This window comes from Homarus americanus, unplaced genomic scaffold (assembly GCF_018991925.1).
Source record: "Homarus americanus isolate GMGI-L3 unplaced genomic scaffold, GMGI_Hamer_2.0 scaffold24260, whole genome shotgun sequence".
Lineage (NCBI taxonomy): Eukaryota > Metazoa > Arthropoda > Malacostraca > Decapoda > Nephropidae > Homarus > Homarus americanus.
In genome coordinates, this window is record NW_024721079.1 from 9,930,709 (window position 1) to 9,949,585 (window position 18,877).

General features: G+C 36.7%; 1 protein-coding gene across 1 annotated transcript; it reads right to left on the bottom strand.

The window, feature by feature from the left end:
• Positions 1 to 377: 377 nt before the first annotated feature.
• On the bottom strand, positions 378 to 17,518 carry LOC121861542 (condensin complex subunit 2-like). Its single transcript, XM_042359393.1, has 14 exons — positions 17,475 to 17,518; positions 15,983 to 16,181; positions 15,471 to 15,659; positions 15,158 to 15,250; positions 14,038 to 14,220; positions 12,852 to 13,007; positions 12,538 to 12,643; positions 10,426 to 10,608; positions 7,038 to 7,247; positions 5,044 to 5,263; positions 4,493 to 4,613; positions 3,808 to 3,951; positions 2,998 to 3,116; positions 378 to 1,300 (listed from the first exon to the last, which is right to left on the bottom strand). Exons 2-14 carry the CDS (start codon positions 16,139 to 16,141, stop codon positions 1,093 to 1,095), a joined length of 2,091 nt encoding a protein of 696 aa, XP_042215327.1. The 5' UTR covers positions 16,142 to 16,181; positions 17,475 to 17,518; the 3' UTR covers positions 378 to 1,092.
• Positions 17,519 to 18,877: the final 1,359 nt, after the last annotated feature.

Sequence of the window (18,877 nt, forward strand, 5' to 3'; positions counted from 1 at the left end):
ACTTTATTAATAGCATTCAAAATTTGTAAGAAAAATACAAACTGCATTCATAATCATCATAAGCCAGAAATCTTAGTGTATTTATCAAATATTTTTATGTACATCTGAGAGTAATGCCGAAGATCTTATCAAATGGTTATATGATACAGTGGCAAAAGAAACACCGGGTCAGTAACACAACTGTACTCTCCATATTTCATCACAAATGAGTTTATCAAAGGAATTCCTCTCATCTTGTTTCCTTTGCTCCCATATAGCCAGTTGTGGAAATGAATCCTACCTTATTCTTCTCTGTTCTGTGTAAGCAAACACACTTGGATGACAGTGTGGAACCACAAAAAGACATCAGTCACAAACCAAAATTATATCTTGGGGGAAACCTATTCGTTAATCAATTTAATTTTTTAATTTTCAGTTTAAATCAAATTTAAATATTTCTCTTATGTTACATTCCACATAAAACTCCATTCTAACGCTACACAATATTCATGAAATTTATATTTGCAATTTTGCCCCAAAGAACACAATTATCCACCCACAAACTGAAGGCTGCCTTAAACAAGGACTTATAACACATATACTGTACAAAGAATATGAAGAGACACTTTATAACATTACTATATATTTGCTCCAATAACTTTTAGTTCATTCTACATTAAAAATGTTTGTAATAAATAGCCATGTTATGACCCCACTTATACACTCAACAGTAGCAACATCAGGTACAAGAGATAAAGAGGCCAGATGTGACATGATCGCACAGGCACTGGGGTGGTCTAAACCATCGAAGGTTGGGATTCTATCTTCTCCATAAGGCCGCCCCTGTTCCTATTAAAGGTACGAGTTTATAGTAACATTTTGAACCCAATTGGATAAAATTTAGAGGTCACACAGAGCCAACTTTGTGTTCATAAAATAAATAAATATAATCAAAGGAGTCCATTTTTGTGTCCTTTAAATGTGTTCCTTTTTTGGGGGGACACCATGAGCCTATTAAACATAGCAACAGGGGCGGCCTTGAGGTGCGGGTTTTTCTGAATGTTATATATCCCCTACATGGGTGAATTACCCTAATAGGCACTAAAGCAATTATTATCCTTGTTTGACTGAAAAATCCTCCAAACTTCCTGAACCATAAAGCTCCAAATTATGCTCGTTGGCTAAATGGAGGAGAGCGCTAAATGCAAGTGGAATAGAGATGTTTTCTTGCATCTTGGATGACAATCTGGGAGTTAGTTTCTTGTATAATAAAGAGAAGCTGACAATTTGATTGGGGTCCATTTCAGCCTGGTTCTCATTCCTGCAAGAATCATGAAATTTTAGTTTACCTTTAAAAGTACTGTACATTTCATTATTTTATGGCTCAGAATTAATATTAGATATGATCCAGATTATCCTCACTCAATAAATGTTACTTGTCCAGTCACCAAACTAATGTTACAGTGATGTTGACATTCTCTATCTACTGCATCAGTAAAGATTAAACACATCATGGATACACTGGTATAAATAAGTTTCATGGTCTACACACTTATGGGATGACAAGTTTGTGCAGCCCATCTCGTAAACGCTGTGCTATTGGAGTGTCTGATGTAAAACAAAACGAGTTTCCAAAAGTAAAAAGGGAAGATACATTCTTAGCCACAACTTAAATCCCCCTTTAAATAGTTTTGTGATCCTCCTTTATTTGTGGTCTAGTATGTTATGAATGCACTGTAATCAAACTGTTGCATGTTTATTTGGTCCCTGTAACACTTCAAATTGTAAAAATGTTGGACAAAACAGTACAGTTAGGAGATCTGAACAATACAGGTACTCCAGATGCCTCCGAGGCATTACATATACACACAAAAAATTAAACACAATATAGAGTACTGTACATATCTGCCTGTGCAAACCTTATTCCTGAAATTATTTGAATTTGAGAAGTAAAAAGTATTTTCCGTACATGCAAAGCAGCACTTGTACTACTGGCATAGATGTGAACAACCTGTACGATGATTTTTTTTATTTATTATTTTATTTATTTATTTTTTAACGGGGAATAACCCACCCGGGCACAGGTCATCGACCCACGGGGCCTGGGGGGGGGGGATGAGTGAAAAAGAAATTAAATATAGAAAAGAAAAAGATTATATTATTCTACACAACGAAGATGCTGAAAACTAGCTCTTTGAAGTGAGACAGATCATATGAGTATGGAAACAGATAGGAAGACAGAGCATTCCACAGTTTGGCTGTGTGAGGAAGGAGGTACTATAACGGGTTATTCTGGTATGACCGACATCCACAGAGAAACAGTGGACACAGCGGGTAAAGAGTGTAACGAGCCCACGGCGGTACACAGAATGCCAAATCTACCGGACATTGCCCGTTAAAGTATTGGTAAAAGAGAGAGAGAGAAGCAACATTGCGGAAAAGATAAAGGGAAGAAAGATTATTATCAACTCAAAGGGGAGAGTCAATAAAATGAAATGCCTTTGATTCCACCCTATCTAACAGTTGGGCAGAAGAAGAGCCACCCCAGATATGAGAGCAGTACTCCAAGTTAGGACGAATGAATCCCTTATACTGTAGGTATACTTGAAGCAACTGCTCAGGAGTGAAGTAGCTACAGCATCTGTACAGCATTACCAACTTTAGCAGTGTTGTGGTTGTGTGGCTTCCATGACATGTTAGAGGAATTGGTGAGGCCTAGCATATCTATTTTAGAATTTGGCAGAATGATTGCGTCCTGAAATGTGATTGGTGGGAGATCTTTTAATTTGGAAATTGTAATTGGTAAATACTGAGTTTTATTACTACTGTATTGAATTTAACCAAGTTTCTACTTGGAGATTTAATTTATTATCTGACCAGAATTAATTTTTTTTAGACTAAATAATATCAATCTTTGTACTCACCCACATCTTTAACACACAATATAACTTTAAACAAATTAATATTATTTTTAATAGGTTAACTAAAAAAAATTTTGACTTAAAAAGATAGACATACTGGTTCTCATTTTCTTTATTGGTAGTTGGATCTGACAGCAAACTCCACATGGTTCCCTTCAATTTCTTCATGTCCACCTTCTTGGCTGTGCGAGCATAACCGATGTTCAGTTTTGCTACCTGAAAAATAGGATAAAAATAATGTTACTCCTTTTATCCTTGGTCATATATCATAGGGCAATTAATTTTTTTTCCCCCTTTTGAGGAGAGTGAATCATAACGAATCAATGACTATAACAGAGAAATTAACACTAAGAGGAAAGACTCAGTTTAATATTCATGTATGGAGAGCAAGAGGTCACACACTGATCAGTAGTTCAGTAAAAGAAGTTAATCAACAACACACAGGCAAGAACATTGATCACACGACAGTTGAAAGATTACCAGACACATTAAGGGGAGCTAAGGCATCGCGTTCACATAGAATCAACGTGTGTTTTGATGTAGATATTGAAATCCTTGAAGGTGTATGTACTATAGTAATGTATTTTCCTTGTGGCGGGTGGTTCATGAGACACCCTGTACAATGATTCCGTCAGGTGATTTATGATTCACCCTGTACAACAACTCCATATCCACCTTGCAACATGTTCTTCTATAAGTCTTGTGTTATATAGTCTGGATGGCTAAAACGATATAGTCCCAATATGTTGCGATGGTGACTAATTTCCAGCTTCCTCCTGCAACACCTATCTTACAGAGGCACAAATTCCATCTTATCACTCCCCCCACATACACACACACATAACATGCAGACATACACACACATATACTGTACATACACCCACACTAGTCTTCATGCACATCTCACCTTGTTTGGAGCAGCGACCATATTCTCTAAGAAGTCAGATGTTTTATTACTTGCTTCCTCTCCAGTTAAGGGCTGTGAACCGATGATTGTCTGGCTGAAGTTCTCCGTAATGTCGTAGCCGCCTCCTAAATTCTCCCCATCATCCTGAAAGACGAGCATATGCATGTTATGTTTGAAGAGATCGCTAACTACAGGTACTGTACTACACATGAAATGGATCACTTGAAGATTAGGCACCACTGCTTATTTCACCTCATGATTAAACACCCTAACATTACCTGGAGAGGAGAGGGTAGGTTAGGTTAGCTTAGATTTGGGATTTTAAATAGTTCTGTATATCCACAATAAGAAGAAACAGACGGCGTGATATTCATTCAAGTCTTATTACAGTAATAGATTATTTTTACTGGTAAGGTACGGTATTATCATTAGTACAGTATTAACTTATCAAGGTTCAGCAGAGGAAGGCTAATTTTAGTGATACACACAATACAGCAAACATTAATTAGCAGTCTTAAACAAGGACAGATACAAATTATTAATGACTCTGTTAGCTAGTGAGGTTATTTGCCTTACCAGCACGAGCACCGTCTTACAGATTTTTTAAATTTTTCTTGTCTTATAGAATGGTTGTTACCTTCTTTGGCAACATTCCAACTGACTAAAAAAAAAAAAAAAACCTTACCACATCAGTACAGTAATTATCTCGGTCATTCTGGTTGTCGTAGTCATATTCGTGTATGCTATCGTCGACAGCCGCCGCTTTTTTCTGCCTCTGTATGACGATCAACGGACGCCCAAACAATCTAAAAATACAACTCAGTGTAAAAAATTGGTCGATAAGCATTAATAAATGTGGAAAATTTTTACCAATCACCAGTTGGAACCATAAAATATTATTGTCATGTCCTGTTTGACATCTGTATGAGCAAACAAAGAAAATTGAAAATTTTTATAGCATTTATGTATTCTCAGGTCTGATTAAGCTGTTACAAAGACTTTACTGTAGAAGTTACTTGGATAAAAAAATTACAGGATAAAACAACAGTACCTTGGAAAAAATATATCTTGACAATACAGTATAATTAACATGGCCAAATATAAAAGTTACTTGACAAAATAGAAGTACAGTATCTCGGGGAAATATAAGCAATTTGGCAAAAAAGTAAAAATAAATAAAGTTGCTGTACTGTACTTTACATAATAGAAGTAATTATATAAAAAATATAAACCAACTTTGTAAAATTTCTTGCTTTGTAATGTAAGTCAACGGGCAGCGTAGACTTCTCTTTGCTCCAGATTTTTAGAGTAATCTGTGAGAGTTTCGTTGCTTTGCGGGTCACAGCAAAAGCCTTGGCTATGTCTGGGTCCTCATCCTCTTTGTCGTATAGTAAAGAGATAAATTCCTTTTTCTTCCGTTTATTAGCATCTGCTTTGTCACTGTTCATGGCTTTTACTGTTGGCAAAAAAAGATAAAATATGATTGTGAGATTAGTTTTCATACAATAAACCAAAATAGTGAGTAATACCCTTTCACTGTCTACATGAAAAGGGTTAACTAAAATTACTTAGGTTAATAACACATCCCATCACTCCTAAGCAAGAAATTATCATGATACTGTACAGTTTTACATCAATCCTGAAATATATCGAGAGTTTACTGAAATTTATCAAGCAGAAACCTAGTTTGTCCCAGATAGATAGACAGACATCACAGCTGTACCCACACATTTGGTATAGTGGGAGGCGGGTATTTATGTGTTACAAAAGAATAACAAAACAATAGTTGCACCCAGCTTTATTAAAAAAAATAAAAATAAAAAAAATTACCAAGTGCTCATAATCAGAAAGAAAATCACCACTTCCCAATATTTCTTGATTTCCTCAAAATTGTGCGCTTGAAACCCCTAACAGTATGAGGATTTCCAATTTCATACACAACTCAACTCCACTGCTGTTGGTCGCAGTCCTTCTTCAGGCATACATCCGGATCTTGACACTCCATAAATAAATATTACCTCCAAGTACCAAGTCTCTCCCTCCCTCCTAACAAAAACAGCATCTCCTCAAACTTGTCAGTCACCATCCAGGGTTTTTGGTTGAGAAGCCAAGCTCATGGGATGGTGACTTGGATAGGATTCTTACTCATTGCGAGGTTCTCACACCACCGACAAGCAGGCCCAATAGTGTACTCACTTAATGCAGAGTGCACAAGGAGGAAACTCAGTCCATGCCAGTCACAGATTTGATTTCCAATTAAAGAAAAAGATTGGATTTCTTCTTTGTACACCAAGCAAGAAGTGAGTATCTGTACTCTATAGGGTACATTTGCTCATGGTGGAACAAGACAATGATCCTGCTAATGAGGTGAGGTAAATCACTATATGACAACTACAGTACTAAGAATGACCCCAGGCACCCTGAATCACTGTAAGGAGAGACCAGGATGCATGAAATAATTAGATATTTAAAGATCTTCCTCCATACTCAGTCTTTTAAAACTAAAATCCAGTATCTTGAACAACGCAAAAAAGTCCAAGAATGCTTATGGATTTGAAAAATTACTAAAACAAAAACTAACAGCAAATTATAAAAACAGGGGCCCCCCAAATTTGTGGGGTTTAGGTTCTCAAAATGGCCATGATTGCCAAATCTGTGAATAAAATTTGCAAAAGGGGGGTACATTTTTACTTGTGTACAAAGAAGTGTATATTCCCTTTATTTGTTTTCCCATAGGACAATTATTTTTTTTACCTATAGTATTGTATGTGTGTGTGTGTGTAGACACATACACACACACACAAAACACATACTGCAAATAAATAATAATTGGAAAATCTTCTCACAAAAAATAAGAAACAAATTTATTAAAAACGTGACACAGTCTACCCTCAAGTCCGTGCTCTATTTATAAATTACTGTAATAGAGAACGGACCTGAGGGTAGACTCACATTTTTAATAAATTTGTTTTGGATTATTTGTTAGAGTATTTATTTGTATGTTTTGTGTGTGTGTGTGTGTCTACACACACACACACACATATATTTACAATACAGGTAAAGGAAATTACTGTCTAGAATGAATGGCTCCCTGTCCCAGCCGCAAAAAGGCCGGCAACTTTAAAACTACCCACAAACATTCTTGGGTACATCCAGGGTGTCATCCGCGAATAACCGAGAACCGCAAAGTAAAAATCCACGAAATTTGGGGCCCCCTGTACTGTACAAACCTTTTGATAATGGCTGCATCCTCCAGTGTCGAGGTCCAGCCCAAGCAGACAACAAGCGGTTGTCAAAGTAAGAGTACTCTGACGGGTTCAGCGCTAAGTGATCCTTCAGGTGCACAGCTTCCATGACTTGTTGAGGCATTTTCTGGCACCCTTCTTGTCCAATAGTCATCACAGTGCCATCCTCAGGGCACTCATCACCTCCAAAGTGATCTGTTGTACATAAAGCAGCAATGATAGTTATTAATATCTACTATAATACAGTAGTTACCAAGAATTATTATTATTCAATTTCAACTTCACCTAAAGCAACAAATAATTTGATAATTATTCATAAACATGCTGAGTTAAACTTAATGCTGTTGGAGTCCTGTTAGTGAGTAGCACATCAACCACAGGTACATCAGTTCAAGCAGTAGACACACCCTGGCAGTTCAGACTAACACAAAAACCTGAAGCTGAATGTAATGAAGAAATGAACACCTTATTATCATTCATTCTTTAATTCTGATCAAAATAAAGCTAAATTCATAAAATACTCTAGTTAAACAAAATACAGTAGAACGTCGATATAACACGAGATACGTTCCAAGACAGGTCGCTTTAAACCGAATTCGCACTAAATCGAAGTGTTGTTTCAATGGAATAATTTAGTTTGGTACTTGAGAGAAACAAAATACTAAAAAGACTGAGAGTCTACCCAGATGCTCCTCAGCCCATTTCCTAGAATAAACAAAACATTGTTTTTTGTAGTATTATGTTAAAACAAACACTCATAAATCAACACAGCTAAAATTAAGGGATGTGAAATGGTATGGGGGGGGCGGGGGGGGGGAGGTGATATGTTTGACAGTTTATGCCAAGGTCTAGTGCTTATTTATTTTTCTGTCCTTAAGAGTGACTAAGTTTTTCTCTTATAAAATGTCACTGAACTGACATGAGAGAATATAATTAACTTTGCTGGAATTCTTATAAGATAGTGATTAATTTGAATATAAACATGCTATAGCTCGCATTAGATATACAAATTTTAGTTCTAATTTAAGAATTTTATTAGAGAGAGCAAAAAAATTTTATATGACATTTATATTCAAATTATTCGCTGTCTTGCAAGGATTCGTGCAATACACATTATATTCTCCTAACCTTAGTCTATGACATTATATAAGATAAAAACTTTAAGCCTAAAACACCAAACCCTGACTGGGAAGATGGGGGAGGGAGGGACACGTTTGACAGTTTGACAGTTGGCGTGGAAGGTCTAGTGAAGTATTTATTTGTTTATTTATGTCCTTTAGCTTGAGTTTATGTTTTTTGCTTATAAAATGTCACAGAAGTGACCAGGGAGAATATAATTTACACTGCTGGAATTCTTATAAGATAGTGATTAATTGGAATATAATCATGCTATAGTTTGTACTGAACAAAAATTTTAGTAATCATTTAGTACATTATTTTGAGTACATGTACAGTACAGCTTTGCCCTTAGGACAGTGTAGCGTGCCCAGAGAAACATTAAGCACAAAATTTTAAATATGATGCGCCAGGTTGACTCGCGCAAAATATGAGATTCGCTTTAAATTAAAATTTTGTCGTTAATTGTGGGTGTCGCTCTAAATCAATAATCTTAAATTGAATCGCTTTAAATCGACATTCTACTGTAATGATACAGTATACTGTACTCTCGATTTAGCGGAAGGCATTTTTTCGTTATATTTCGCTCGATTTAGTGAACCAGTTCGCTAAATTGAGATTAATTCCGTTAATACGCTCACACACGATACAGTAAAACCCACTTCAGCCTACGGTGAATATACTAGATGTATAAAAACAATAAATGATATAAAGCAATTACCAGAATATCTGAAAAAATCACTCCAAACCTTTCTGCTCCGGGCCGGGGACAAAGGTTCCCGGCATTTTGAAAGATTGCACCATGTTTAGCCTCATCCTCACATGGTTGGTGTGTGGATGGTAAGAGAGAGGTGACATGCCAAGACACTTACACAGCACACACATTAACAGCACTACTAAACTATTGTCTATTAACATTTGACTTTATAATTTTTGTTTTAAAAATGATACACGATGGCTTGATTTAGCTACTTTTGCACTTAGACAACTGATCAGTGAATAAATCAGGGAATGTTGAGACACATTACAGTATATACACTAGTGATGTCATGAAGCTTTGCAACTGCAACCACAACACATAAATTATCACAACCTGTAGTACTCAATTATACTAAGTTAATTACTAAAATTTTTATGTCTAGCGCAAACTATATTATGTTGACGTGTGTTCCTGACACACACACAGGATTTAAGACAACACACATCTCTCTAATCACCCACACCTTTCTGCTTTTTACACTCGTATTTATTCAAGATATCTTCAGGTCATGAGACCCACTAGTCCTCCACCCAAGAAAGGGTGACCTGACATTCCATCAGGTCAGTCATATGCGACCACATTGCATCAGGTCAAGTCATGTCTCCCCTAAAATAATTTAGCTTTTGTCTTTATTCAAGACATCTTCAGGTCATGAGACCCACTAATCCTCCACCAAAGAAAGGGTGGCCTGACAATCCATCCCTGTAAATTCAGTTGCCTATGGTGCTCCAGTGTATACTTAGTTGACTGAGAGCTCAATTTAGCGGAAATTCTTATTTAACGAACAAGGGTGGCTCGAATTAGTTCGTTAAATTGAGAATATACTGTATCTGTAGATCTCTGCCATAAATCCAAACAGAATTTTTTAGCAGATCCATCACCACAAACAGCCACAACATTTACATTCAGCTTAACAAGGATTTTTTTTCCCTCAAAGCAAAGAGTGCTCTTGACTGACATCCCTTCCCAAACTGTACTCTGGTGCCCTTTTACACCTGGGTGACTGGGGGTGAACTAATGACCCTTGGGACAGGAGAGGAGTTGTGTACCCAACTGTCACCACACCCATTTTCTGAAATACAAGTCCATACTGCCACCCACGAACCCAGCTAACGACATTTTACTGTACATCAGAACACTAAAATGGTGCCCGACGGATTTTTAGTCAAAAGTAGCAATCTCCTAATACTGTACTCTTGGTTAAATATTTTACAAGGTTCTACAACAGATTAAAAACCTAAATACAGCACTGTATCTAAATCCCAAGTCCCCAGAAAAATTACATGTATTAATCCTTAAACAGCAGCTATCATCTGTTGAAGTTAGCTGGAAGGACAACAGCCATCATCAGTGGACGTTTCATGTTCCTTGCATTCCATTTTTTGCACATACGGAGGGAGGATGAATCCTTAGCTGTTGAATACTGGTTAAGGATTACTATTTAACACAAAACCTATTTCATTGAATTAACTTTTGATATCATCTAAATATACTTACCATCATCAATAAAATCATCATTTTCGTCGATTGGCGCAGGTATAGCATTAACATCAAATCTGTGGTTGTCATCCATGTCGCCCATCACTTTAGAGGTGTCACAGAAGGAATCCTCGTCACCTAACTTCCAACTTGTAAACTCAAATGGTGCAAAGGTTGGACATATCAACTTTTTGGTTAAATCTGTGAAAAAGGATTAAAGTAACTATTGAGAATACTGTACGGTAGGTGTGTGTGAATAACTTTATCACACTTTCACACAAATTTTCCTTATCACGCAAAATAAAAAAGTACAGGAATACCCCAGTTATTGCAAAGAATACAATCCTAAAATTCATTGCAAATATCAGGAAAATTTTCCCTATAAGAATTAATGTAAATAGAGGGGATGCGTTCCCAGCCGACATCTTTCACCACATATTTTTTGATATACAGTACAGCACATGTACACTCATTATCCAAGGCCAATAGAGACCAGGGTTGCATGTATATTGTAGTACAGTACCTGGACCAGTAAATGTGAAGAATAAATAATAATTATACTAAAACAATTAAAAAATACCGCATTACCAGTTGGCAATACATACTAGTTTCACTATACGCAAGACATGGGAGACTGGAGTGGCCGAGTTCCCCAACACTGCTCCCTCCTCCATCTCCCACAATCCACGCATTAACTACTGTACTGTGCACGAAAGAAATGTTTATTCCCTCTGTTTCTGACCTGATGATAATCATTTCTTTAACTGTATTTTTTTGCACAATCTTAATGAACAATTGTGTGCATGCAAAAAAAATAGATTTTTTTTTATACTAGTATACAGTATCTACCCAAAAATACAAGTTGGAAAGTAACAGCTTAGCCAGGTAGGGGGGAGGCTGAGATCCTGATGCCACACCCCCCCTTCTATGCACTAATTTCCATGGACAAAGGAAATATTTATTCACTTTATGTTTTTGAACTTGGGCTAATTATTTCTTTTCTTTTATTGTTGTTACACATTCTGTACGAATGATTGTGTGTGCATTTAAGAGTAAAAAATTGAATAAAAATACACATATCTACCCAAAAATATGAAAAATACAAACCTAACACAGCTTAGTCTGGTTGAGGGATATAGCTAAAGGGACAGTCTAACTTGGCGATATGCCAAGTCCATACATAAGTTCACTTCACACCCCCATGCTTTTCATATTTCTTAATTAAGAGCAATATATTTTTAAATATACAAATACACTCCATATAATGCAATTAAATAACTAAAATAGCATAAAAACAGAACAAAAGAACACTGTGCAAGTGAGTGTGCATGTGTGTGTGTACAGCATTTGTAAATGAGTGTAAACATTTAGACTAGCATTTACCATTGCCATTAGAAGAATTCTACATGCTCAGTGTGTTTTTCACGCTGCAGTTTGCAAGTACAGGTACAGGTGTGAGGTGAGCGTCTCCCGCTCATGCTCCGTGTGAACGGTCCCACTGAACTTTATTAATTTCTAAACCCCGCAGGTCCTCACGTATGAAAAGAAAACACGTATCGTAATTTTTCAAGGAGAATAAGCAAGGTATGCTTTGCGAATATCAAATAGGGGAGTCAAAATATCAATTGCGGATAAGTGGGGTTGCAAATAGATATACAGTATTCCTGTTACAAATATATTAAAAAACATTTGTTAAATCTAAACTCACATCATTGTATATACGTATTAGGTAACAACATATGAGAGGACCAGAGTAACGAGAGAATGATGACTGCCTCAGACTAGTAATACTGTACCTGGTTCACTTGTAAAATTTAAATTGAGAGAGATTAGCTTCATTGAGACTTCAGTAGCACCTTAAAATAACCTTTAACATGTAGGCACTACAGTATAGTGGCCAGAATAGACAAAACAGTAAATATTTAAGTTAACAGCCAGCCCAGTATGGTAATCTCACCACCACTGTACTCATTAAAGTGAAAAAAAAAAAAAAAAAACGTACAATTAATAAAATAAATAAATAATAATAATCCTAAGTAACTATTACTCATAAAGAATTATTACTCTCTACTTTCCCCAATATCTTGATAGCAATACTTTTATTCATGTCAGACAAGTGGCGATTCTCACCTTCAGGTTTGGGTACGAGTACCTTTTCTGTCTTAGCGGGTGTTGTCTCTTCCCTGAAGTTGTTGATGACTGTCTCAGCGTCCAGCATCAAGGCACACGAATCATCCTGTGAGGAAGATATTGTTATAAAAACTTAATATACATATGTGAAAGGAAAGAATAAATCAAGAACAATTTATATAATATTAGTGGCTGTGGGTTATTAATGTGTCTGTAAATAATGACAGTTATATTACAGTATACATCATGAAATGACTGATTAAACTGAGAGAAAAAAAAAATTGACAGTTTTGGTAGATCACATAAACACTTACCTGTAACTGAAGACAATTAAGGAAGATCCCACTGCCAGAACACCCATCATCAAACTGTGAGGCGGTCTTCTTAAACAAGGGATCAACGTCAAACTCCAGATCAAAGTTGGTAATGTTGATGTTCTTTAAATTTGTTTCTATGACTTTCCTTTTCACCTGGGATAAGACAACACAACCTGATTTCTTCTGTTTATCTTTCCACACACCAATAATTTATCTATTATAAAAATGAGAGACTGTTCAGAGTGGAATCCCAAGTGCACTTGCCCCAAAAAGTATCTTTAGGGAGGGTCCAATGAATTTTAAAATGAACGCTGCGACAACTGTTGTCTCGGTAGAGTTGCCAAAATCCTTCATCTGTTGTGTCATATTGTCACACACAAAGCAGTAAAGATACTTTTAGGAGCCAGTGTAGATATGATGGGTCCTGCCAATTCATACACATCTTCAAGAATTTAATGCCATTTTTATCAAAAGTTTACTTATCAAAAAAGAAACATTGATTGACAAAAACCTTACAAAATACAATGATATTCATATCCACGTTTTCATAATATAGTACAATACAGTATTACCTCTCTATATCACACTGGATGCCCACCATTTATTTTGATATAGAGAGGTACAGTACTGTAATACTGTTCTGTACATGTTTTAGTACCAACAGTGAGGCACTGAGTCTTGTTTCTAACCTTGGAAACTATATAATGAAGATAAAATTATAACCCCAAGCCCCAAGTTACTACCCTGCAAAAGTAAAAATTTCAGATTTTCTATTCAAGTCACATCTTTAGTTCAGTAACTTTACCTCTTCAGCTTGTAACTCAAAAGCAACATATTCCCAATATACTGTACAGCATATACCACACGCTATGACAAATGGGATCATGAAAAGGTTAGGCACCACAGCTTATTTCATCTTTTAACCATAAATTCCCTAATGCTACAGGGGGGGGGGAGAGGGGGTTAGATTCAGTTCGGTTATATAGTACAGTATTACATTAGGTTAGATTAAGTTTGGTTAGTGCCAAGTTAATTTAGGCTATGTCCGTTACATAAGGTTAAGGTGTATATGAATTAGCACAAGGTTACATTATGTTAGGGTGGTCAATTACACCCAATCTTCACATGATCCGTCTAAATACTAAAAAATTAACGAAAAAAATACAAAACAATCGACATTTACCTTTCTTCTCTTCTTATCTCCTACAGTTGCTCCTTCTATGTGATCATCCTCACCATTTTCCTTGTTCTTCTCTTTACCTTGAGTACGACCTAAGCCACCAGCTATCTTCAGTGTATCTGTGTGAATGCTGTCCACACGGTATGCGTAAATCTTAGCGCTTGCATCTAAGGTACAGCTGGCAACCTTTACATGAAAAAAGTAGCAATGAATGGATAAAACCTGTTAGAATATGTAAAAACTTGATTTGCCAAATGTGTAAATTGTAGTCCAAAATGTTTCCAAATTCTTGAGGTTGTACAGTACAGTACTCCATAGTGACCCTTATATCTTCTACTGTACTGTACCGTATTCACAGTAAACGTACAAATGCCGACTATAAGAAATTTTACCTTAACATACACTAATAAAACAAAAGTCAGTTTTTGTAAAAAGAAACAACCATTTAATAATCTTTATCAATCTGATTAATTCCATAATTCACAATAATTAATCTAATGATCCACTTCAGTAAAAAACATTAAATTTCATGCAGAAAATAATTCAAAATTGACCTTATGACCATTTTCAGAAAAATAATTAAACTGATAAATTTCAATAAATCTCTAAGAAGGTGCAAGTCAAAAACAACCTCCCTGTGACTCAATGGGAACAATGATGAACAGTGGGTGTAGCCTCTAAGATCACTGCTGAGAGTCTACAATACTGTATCTGGGTATTGTGCCTTGGGTTACTTATAAAGGAGCACAATGACCTAACTGACTGGCCAAGCAGGGACAATCCGGGGGGGTGTTCAACCCCCCCCTCCCCCCTTTCATCAGAAAATTCAAATACTTTTCTTGAATGCTGTATTGTACTCAGGCATTTTTGTATAGTAAAAAGTTGTTACTTTTGACTTGAGAATATCTCCTAATATCAAGTGCACATAGCTTCAAAATGCCCATGGTGTTGTTTAAATTTCAAAAAAAATTCTGAGGCGGCTTACAGTGTCCTCCCAAACCCCCAGCTGGGTCGGCTTGCTGTGCTCTCCATGTTCCCCCTTGATATTCCTGGATCAGCCCCAGCCAAGGTAAATCTTCCATCACCAATTCAATACATACTTCTATCCTGAGGAATATCTAACCTGGAAGTTGTTCATATCAGAATCCTTTCTTTGAAGCATCTCAGACATGTAGTCGATAAGTTGTAGATTGAATGCATTCTTCACGCTAATTTTCTGAAAAAATAAAAATAAAAATATGTATATATACTGTATACCCGTATAAGTATAATTACAAAAGTCAAGGTTCTTCACCAAAGGCAAGCTCTGCTGTGGGTGAATTTGCCATATGGATCTCACATACAGTAGACTAAGACTAAAATAAAAAAATTTCAAGATGTTTCCTAAATGAATTCACAAGATCTGCTTTACTCATTTGTGTGCAGTAGCTACTTACATTTTCAGTTGAAAGTTGAATGCACTTTGAATAATGTTCTGTGAGCTGTTGGTTTGTGAGTCCAGCTACAGCATTGACAGACTTGCGACTGTCTGCGGGTTTTACAGTCGGGGAGGAAAAGTTCCGTGATTGTCTCTGTTGCTGTAGACGATTTAACTGACGTTCCTTCTTTTCTTGCTCATCATTATTCTGTGGAAAAAATTGGGTAAATGAAACTGTGGCATATAGAGCTAACTAGCCCAGTGAAAAAAATATGAAACCCTCGTTAACAAATAACAAAGGGCAACTGCCAGATCTCAGAATGTACGGTATTACATTCAACTCTGGGGATAATTGTGTTAAATATACAACTGTCGAATTCATATTGGTGAAAGATTAAAATGAAAAAATAAGGTTTATAAGTAATATTTCATCATTACTTAAGAAGATGTGCAATTGGTGATATTCTTGGGAGTATATACAGTACTGTACAGCACCTGTATTTACACACATTAAACACATTAGTCACTTACTTCCGGTACATCCAAGAAAACATTGTCAGACGTTAATGACATGTCGGCCAGAGACTGTCTCTTTGCAAGTGGAGTTTCTGAGTGTGGGGTAGTCAGGATGGATGATCGCTTAGTTGGGGACAAAGCAAATCCCACAGAAGACCGTCTTTTGTGCGGCATTTTGACACAAGTAGCCTGGAGCTCTCCCCAAATTTAACCTCTGAAAAATGTAAAAGATATTTGCATACAGTATATTCATCAACATCAAGCACTGATTCAGTCTCAATTCATGCAAATTTTATGTTCCCTGAATTCCATTTTCGTGCTCATAAGAGAGGGAAAAAGTGGAGAATCCTTAGCCACTGATTCAAGGATAAAAAACAACTATAAACCTATGGTATATCATTAACATACTCGGTGGTGAAGAGCTTAGTGAGCATAATTTGGGAAACATTGATAAATTAATTACAGAACTGTATGGCAAATAACTTCCTATCAAACCACCAGCGTGGTGTGAAATCTTGCAGACCCTGCTTAAGATTGGATGATAAGTATTATGACAACAACAAGTCATTTGACGCAGTTTACCTAGACCTTAGTAAAGTATTTGACATAATAAAGTATTTGACAGTGTAACTGTATATAGGTATTGATATTGAAACAGTTTATTTAGCCAGAAAATACAGATACAGAGTATATAATAATAACAATATTAACATGGCTGACTCCGTTGAAAACCTGAGTTATAAGCTACATAAAACTAACATTAGGGGAAGCAGGAAGCAGTGTTTACTCATCAATACCACTGCCAGGTTGACAGTACAATTTAGGGTGAGAAGTGTCACAGGGGTCAGCCTTGGGAACATTAATTACCTGTCCTAGAATAAGACCTACCCTGTAATAAAAACAAGATCTGCCATATAAAAACAGGACCTACCGTATAGCAAGATTTGTCCTATAACGAAATGCATACCAAGAATATATTATTTAAGTTCGTAATATAATCAAGAGCCTATAAAAAATCAACAGTGAACATACACAGATAACTCATTATAAATTACACAAGAAACAATGCTCTAAAGGCATAAGGATATTATATTTTAAACGAGAAAATAAAACAAATTAAATAATCTCCCCAGGCTCGTCAATGGTATGTGTCATGTCTCAAAAATACGAATAACTAGTATAAATATTAATCAATTATATTAAAATTACAAATGCTAATGAGTAAAAACAAATATATACACATTAATTAGACCACTGAGAAACTTTAAAAGGAGTTAGTTAAGGTTATATGTGATTTAATACAAGTTTACGCGGGAGAAACACCAGACCAAAACAAACTATTCCAACCTTGATATAACGACACAATCCACTCATTTACACACCAAATAAACCTTAATTCCTATCGCTAGTGACCTATATGATCTCAAGGCACCTATATACTTTTCAAATAAGTTATGGGGTTCAAATAATGGTTAAATATGTGATAAATGGGGGGATTTGGGCTTACCTGTGACAACTGACGAAGACTAGGCAACTATTCGAACCCGCCGGTGTGAGGACTGACGAGACCCCGCGAGACTCATCCCGTCATGACGTCATTGAGCGCCATATTTAAACACTTACAAAGATACACGGATAAACATTCAGTAAAAACTATCAACATCATCATACTAGTTTATAAATTGATGTGAGTTGATAATCTAAATATAAATTTTAGTATGCGTGAAGACATTGTACGTATAGTAGGTACACTGACGACTGTATATTACTATACTAGCCTGGGTGGGCTAATCCCCGTGAAAAAAAAAACAATATTAATGTTTATAACTACTTCTACTACTATTATCAATAATACCACTACTACTATTACTACTACTATTACTATTGCTCCTACTACTACTACTACTACTACTTCTACTGTACTACTATCACTAATGATGACGCCAAGTTATTTCGGGAAATCAAGAACCAAGCGGACTGTGAAGAGCTGCAGAAGGATCTCTGTGAGCTCCAGGAATGGTCGAAGAAATGGCTGCTGAGATTCAATGTCACGAAGTGTAAGAGGATGCACCTGGGGCGTACCAACGGTAAGGGGACGTATCATCTGTCCCAACGGGATGAAGAAACTACACTATTTGAGACTGAATGTGAGAAGGACCTAGGTGTGTATGTTGACAATGAGCTGAAGTTCTCGGGCCATTGCGAGAAGAAGGTAAATCAGGCAAATAAATTATTAGGTCTTATAAGAAGGTCGTCCGATATTTAGACGGACGGAGGTCCGTCCTTCGTAACGATCTTCAGGAGTGAAGTGCTTCCCCATCTGGAGTACTGTCATCCCGTCTGGTTCCCGAGATATGCTACGGACTGTCAGTTGGTTGAAAATGTTCAAAGGAGGGCCACCAGACTGGTGCCTGCACTTCGGCACCTCAACTACCCTGAGAGATTGGAGCGCCTGAACTTGCCTAGCTTATATTACAGACGGGCAAGGGGCGACCTAATTGAGGTGTACAGTATAAGCATCTCAAGAGGCACTACTCAGTTGAGTGTCCTTACCTGGAGCTGGCGGACGCTCGCCCCAAAAGGGGTCACAGCTCAAGATTGAAGAAGCAACAGGTCTAGAAAATTGTGAGGGCAAACTTTTTCGGAGTAAGAGTACTGTAGTTAACTCTTGGAACAATCTGCCGGAAAATGTTGTGACGGCACCGACTGTGAGCTCTTTCAAGGCCAGACTTGACCAACACTAGAGCAGGTTTAGGTACATTCAGGAGCCGGTGCATGCCCAGTACTTGCCAACAGTGTGTAACAGAGACGTGACCAATCGCCCAAGCGGCGAACGAGCCGGTCATTGGTGAAGAGAATATAAGTGAATGTAATACTACTATGCCAATACTACCGTACTATTATTATTAT

Coding starts and splice junctions, on each gene's coding strand:
- LOC121861542 (XM_042359393.1), bottom strand. CDS start 16,141: ATGCCGCACAAAAGACGGTCTTCTGTGGGATTTGCTTTGTCCCCAACT. Junction 13,008..14,037: donor GAGATAAGAAGAGAAGAAAG/GTAAATGTCGAT, acceptor GTCTTATCCCAG/GTGAAAAGGAAAGTCATAGA. Junction 3,952..4,492: donor ATAATTACTGTACTGATGTG/GTAAGGTTTTTT, acceptor CTCGTCTTTCAG/GATGATGGGGAGAATTTAGG.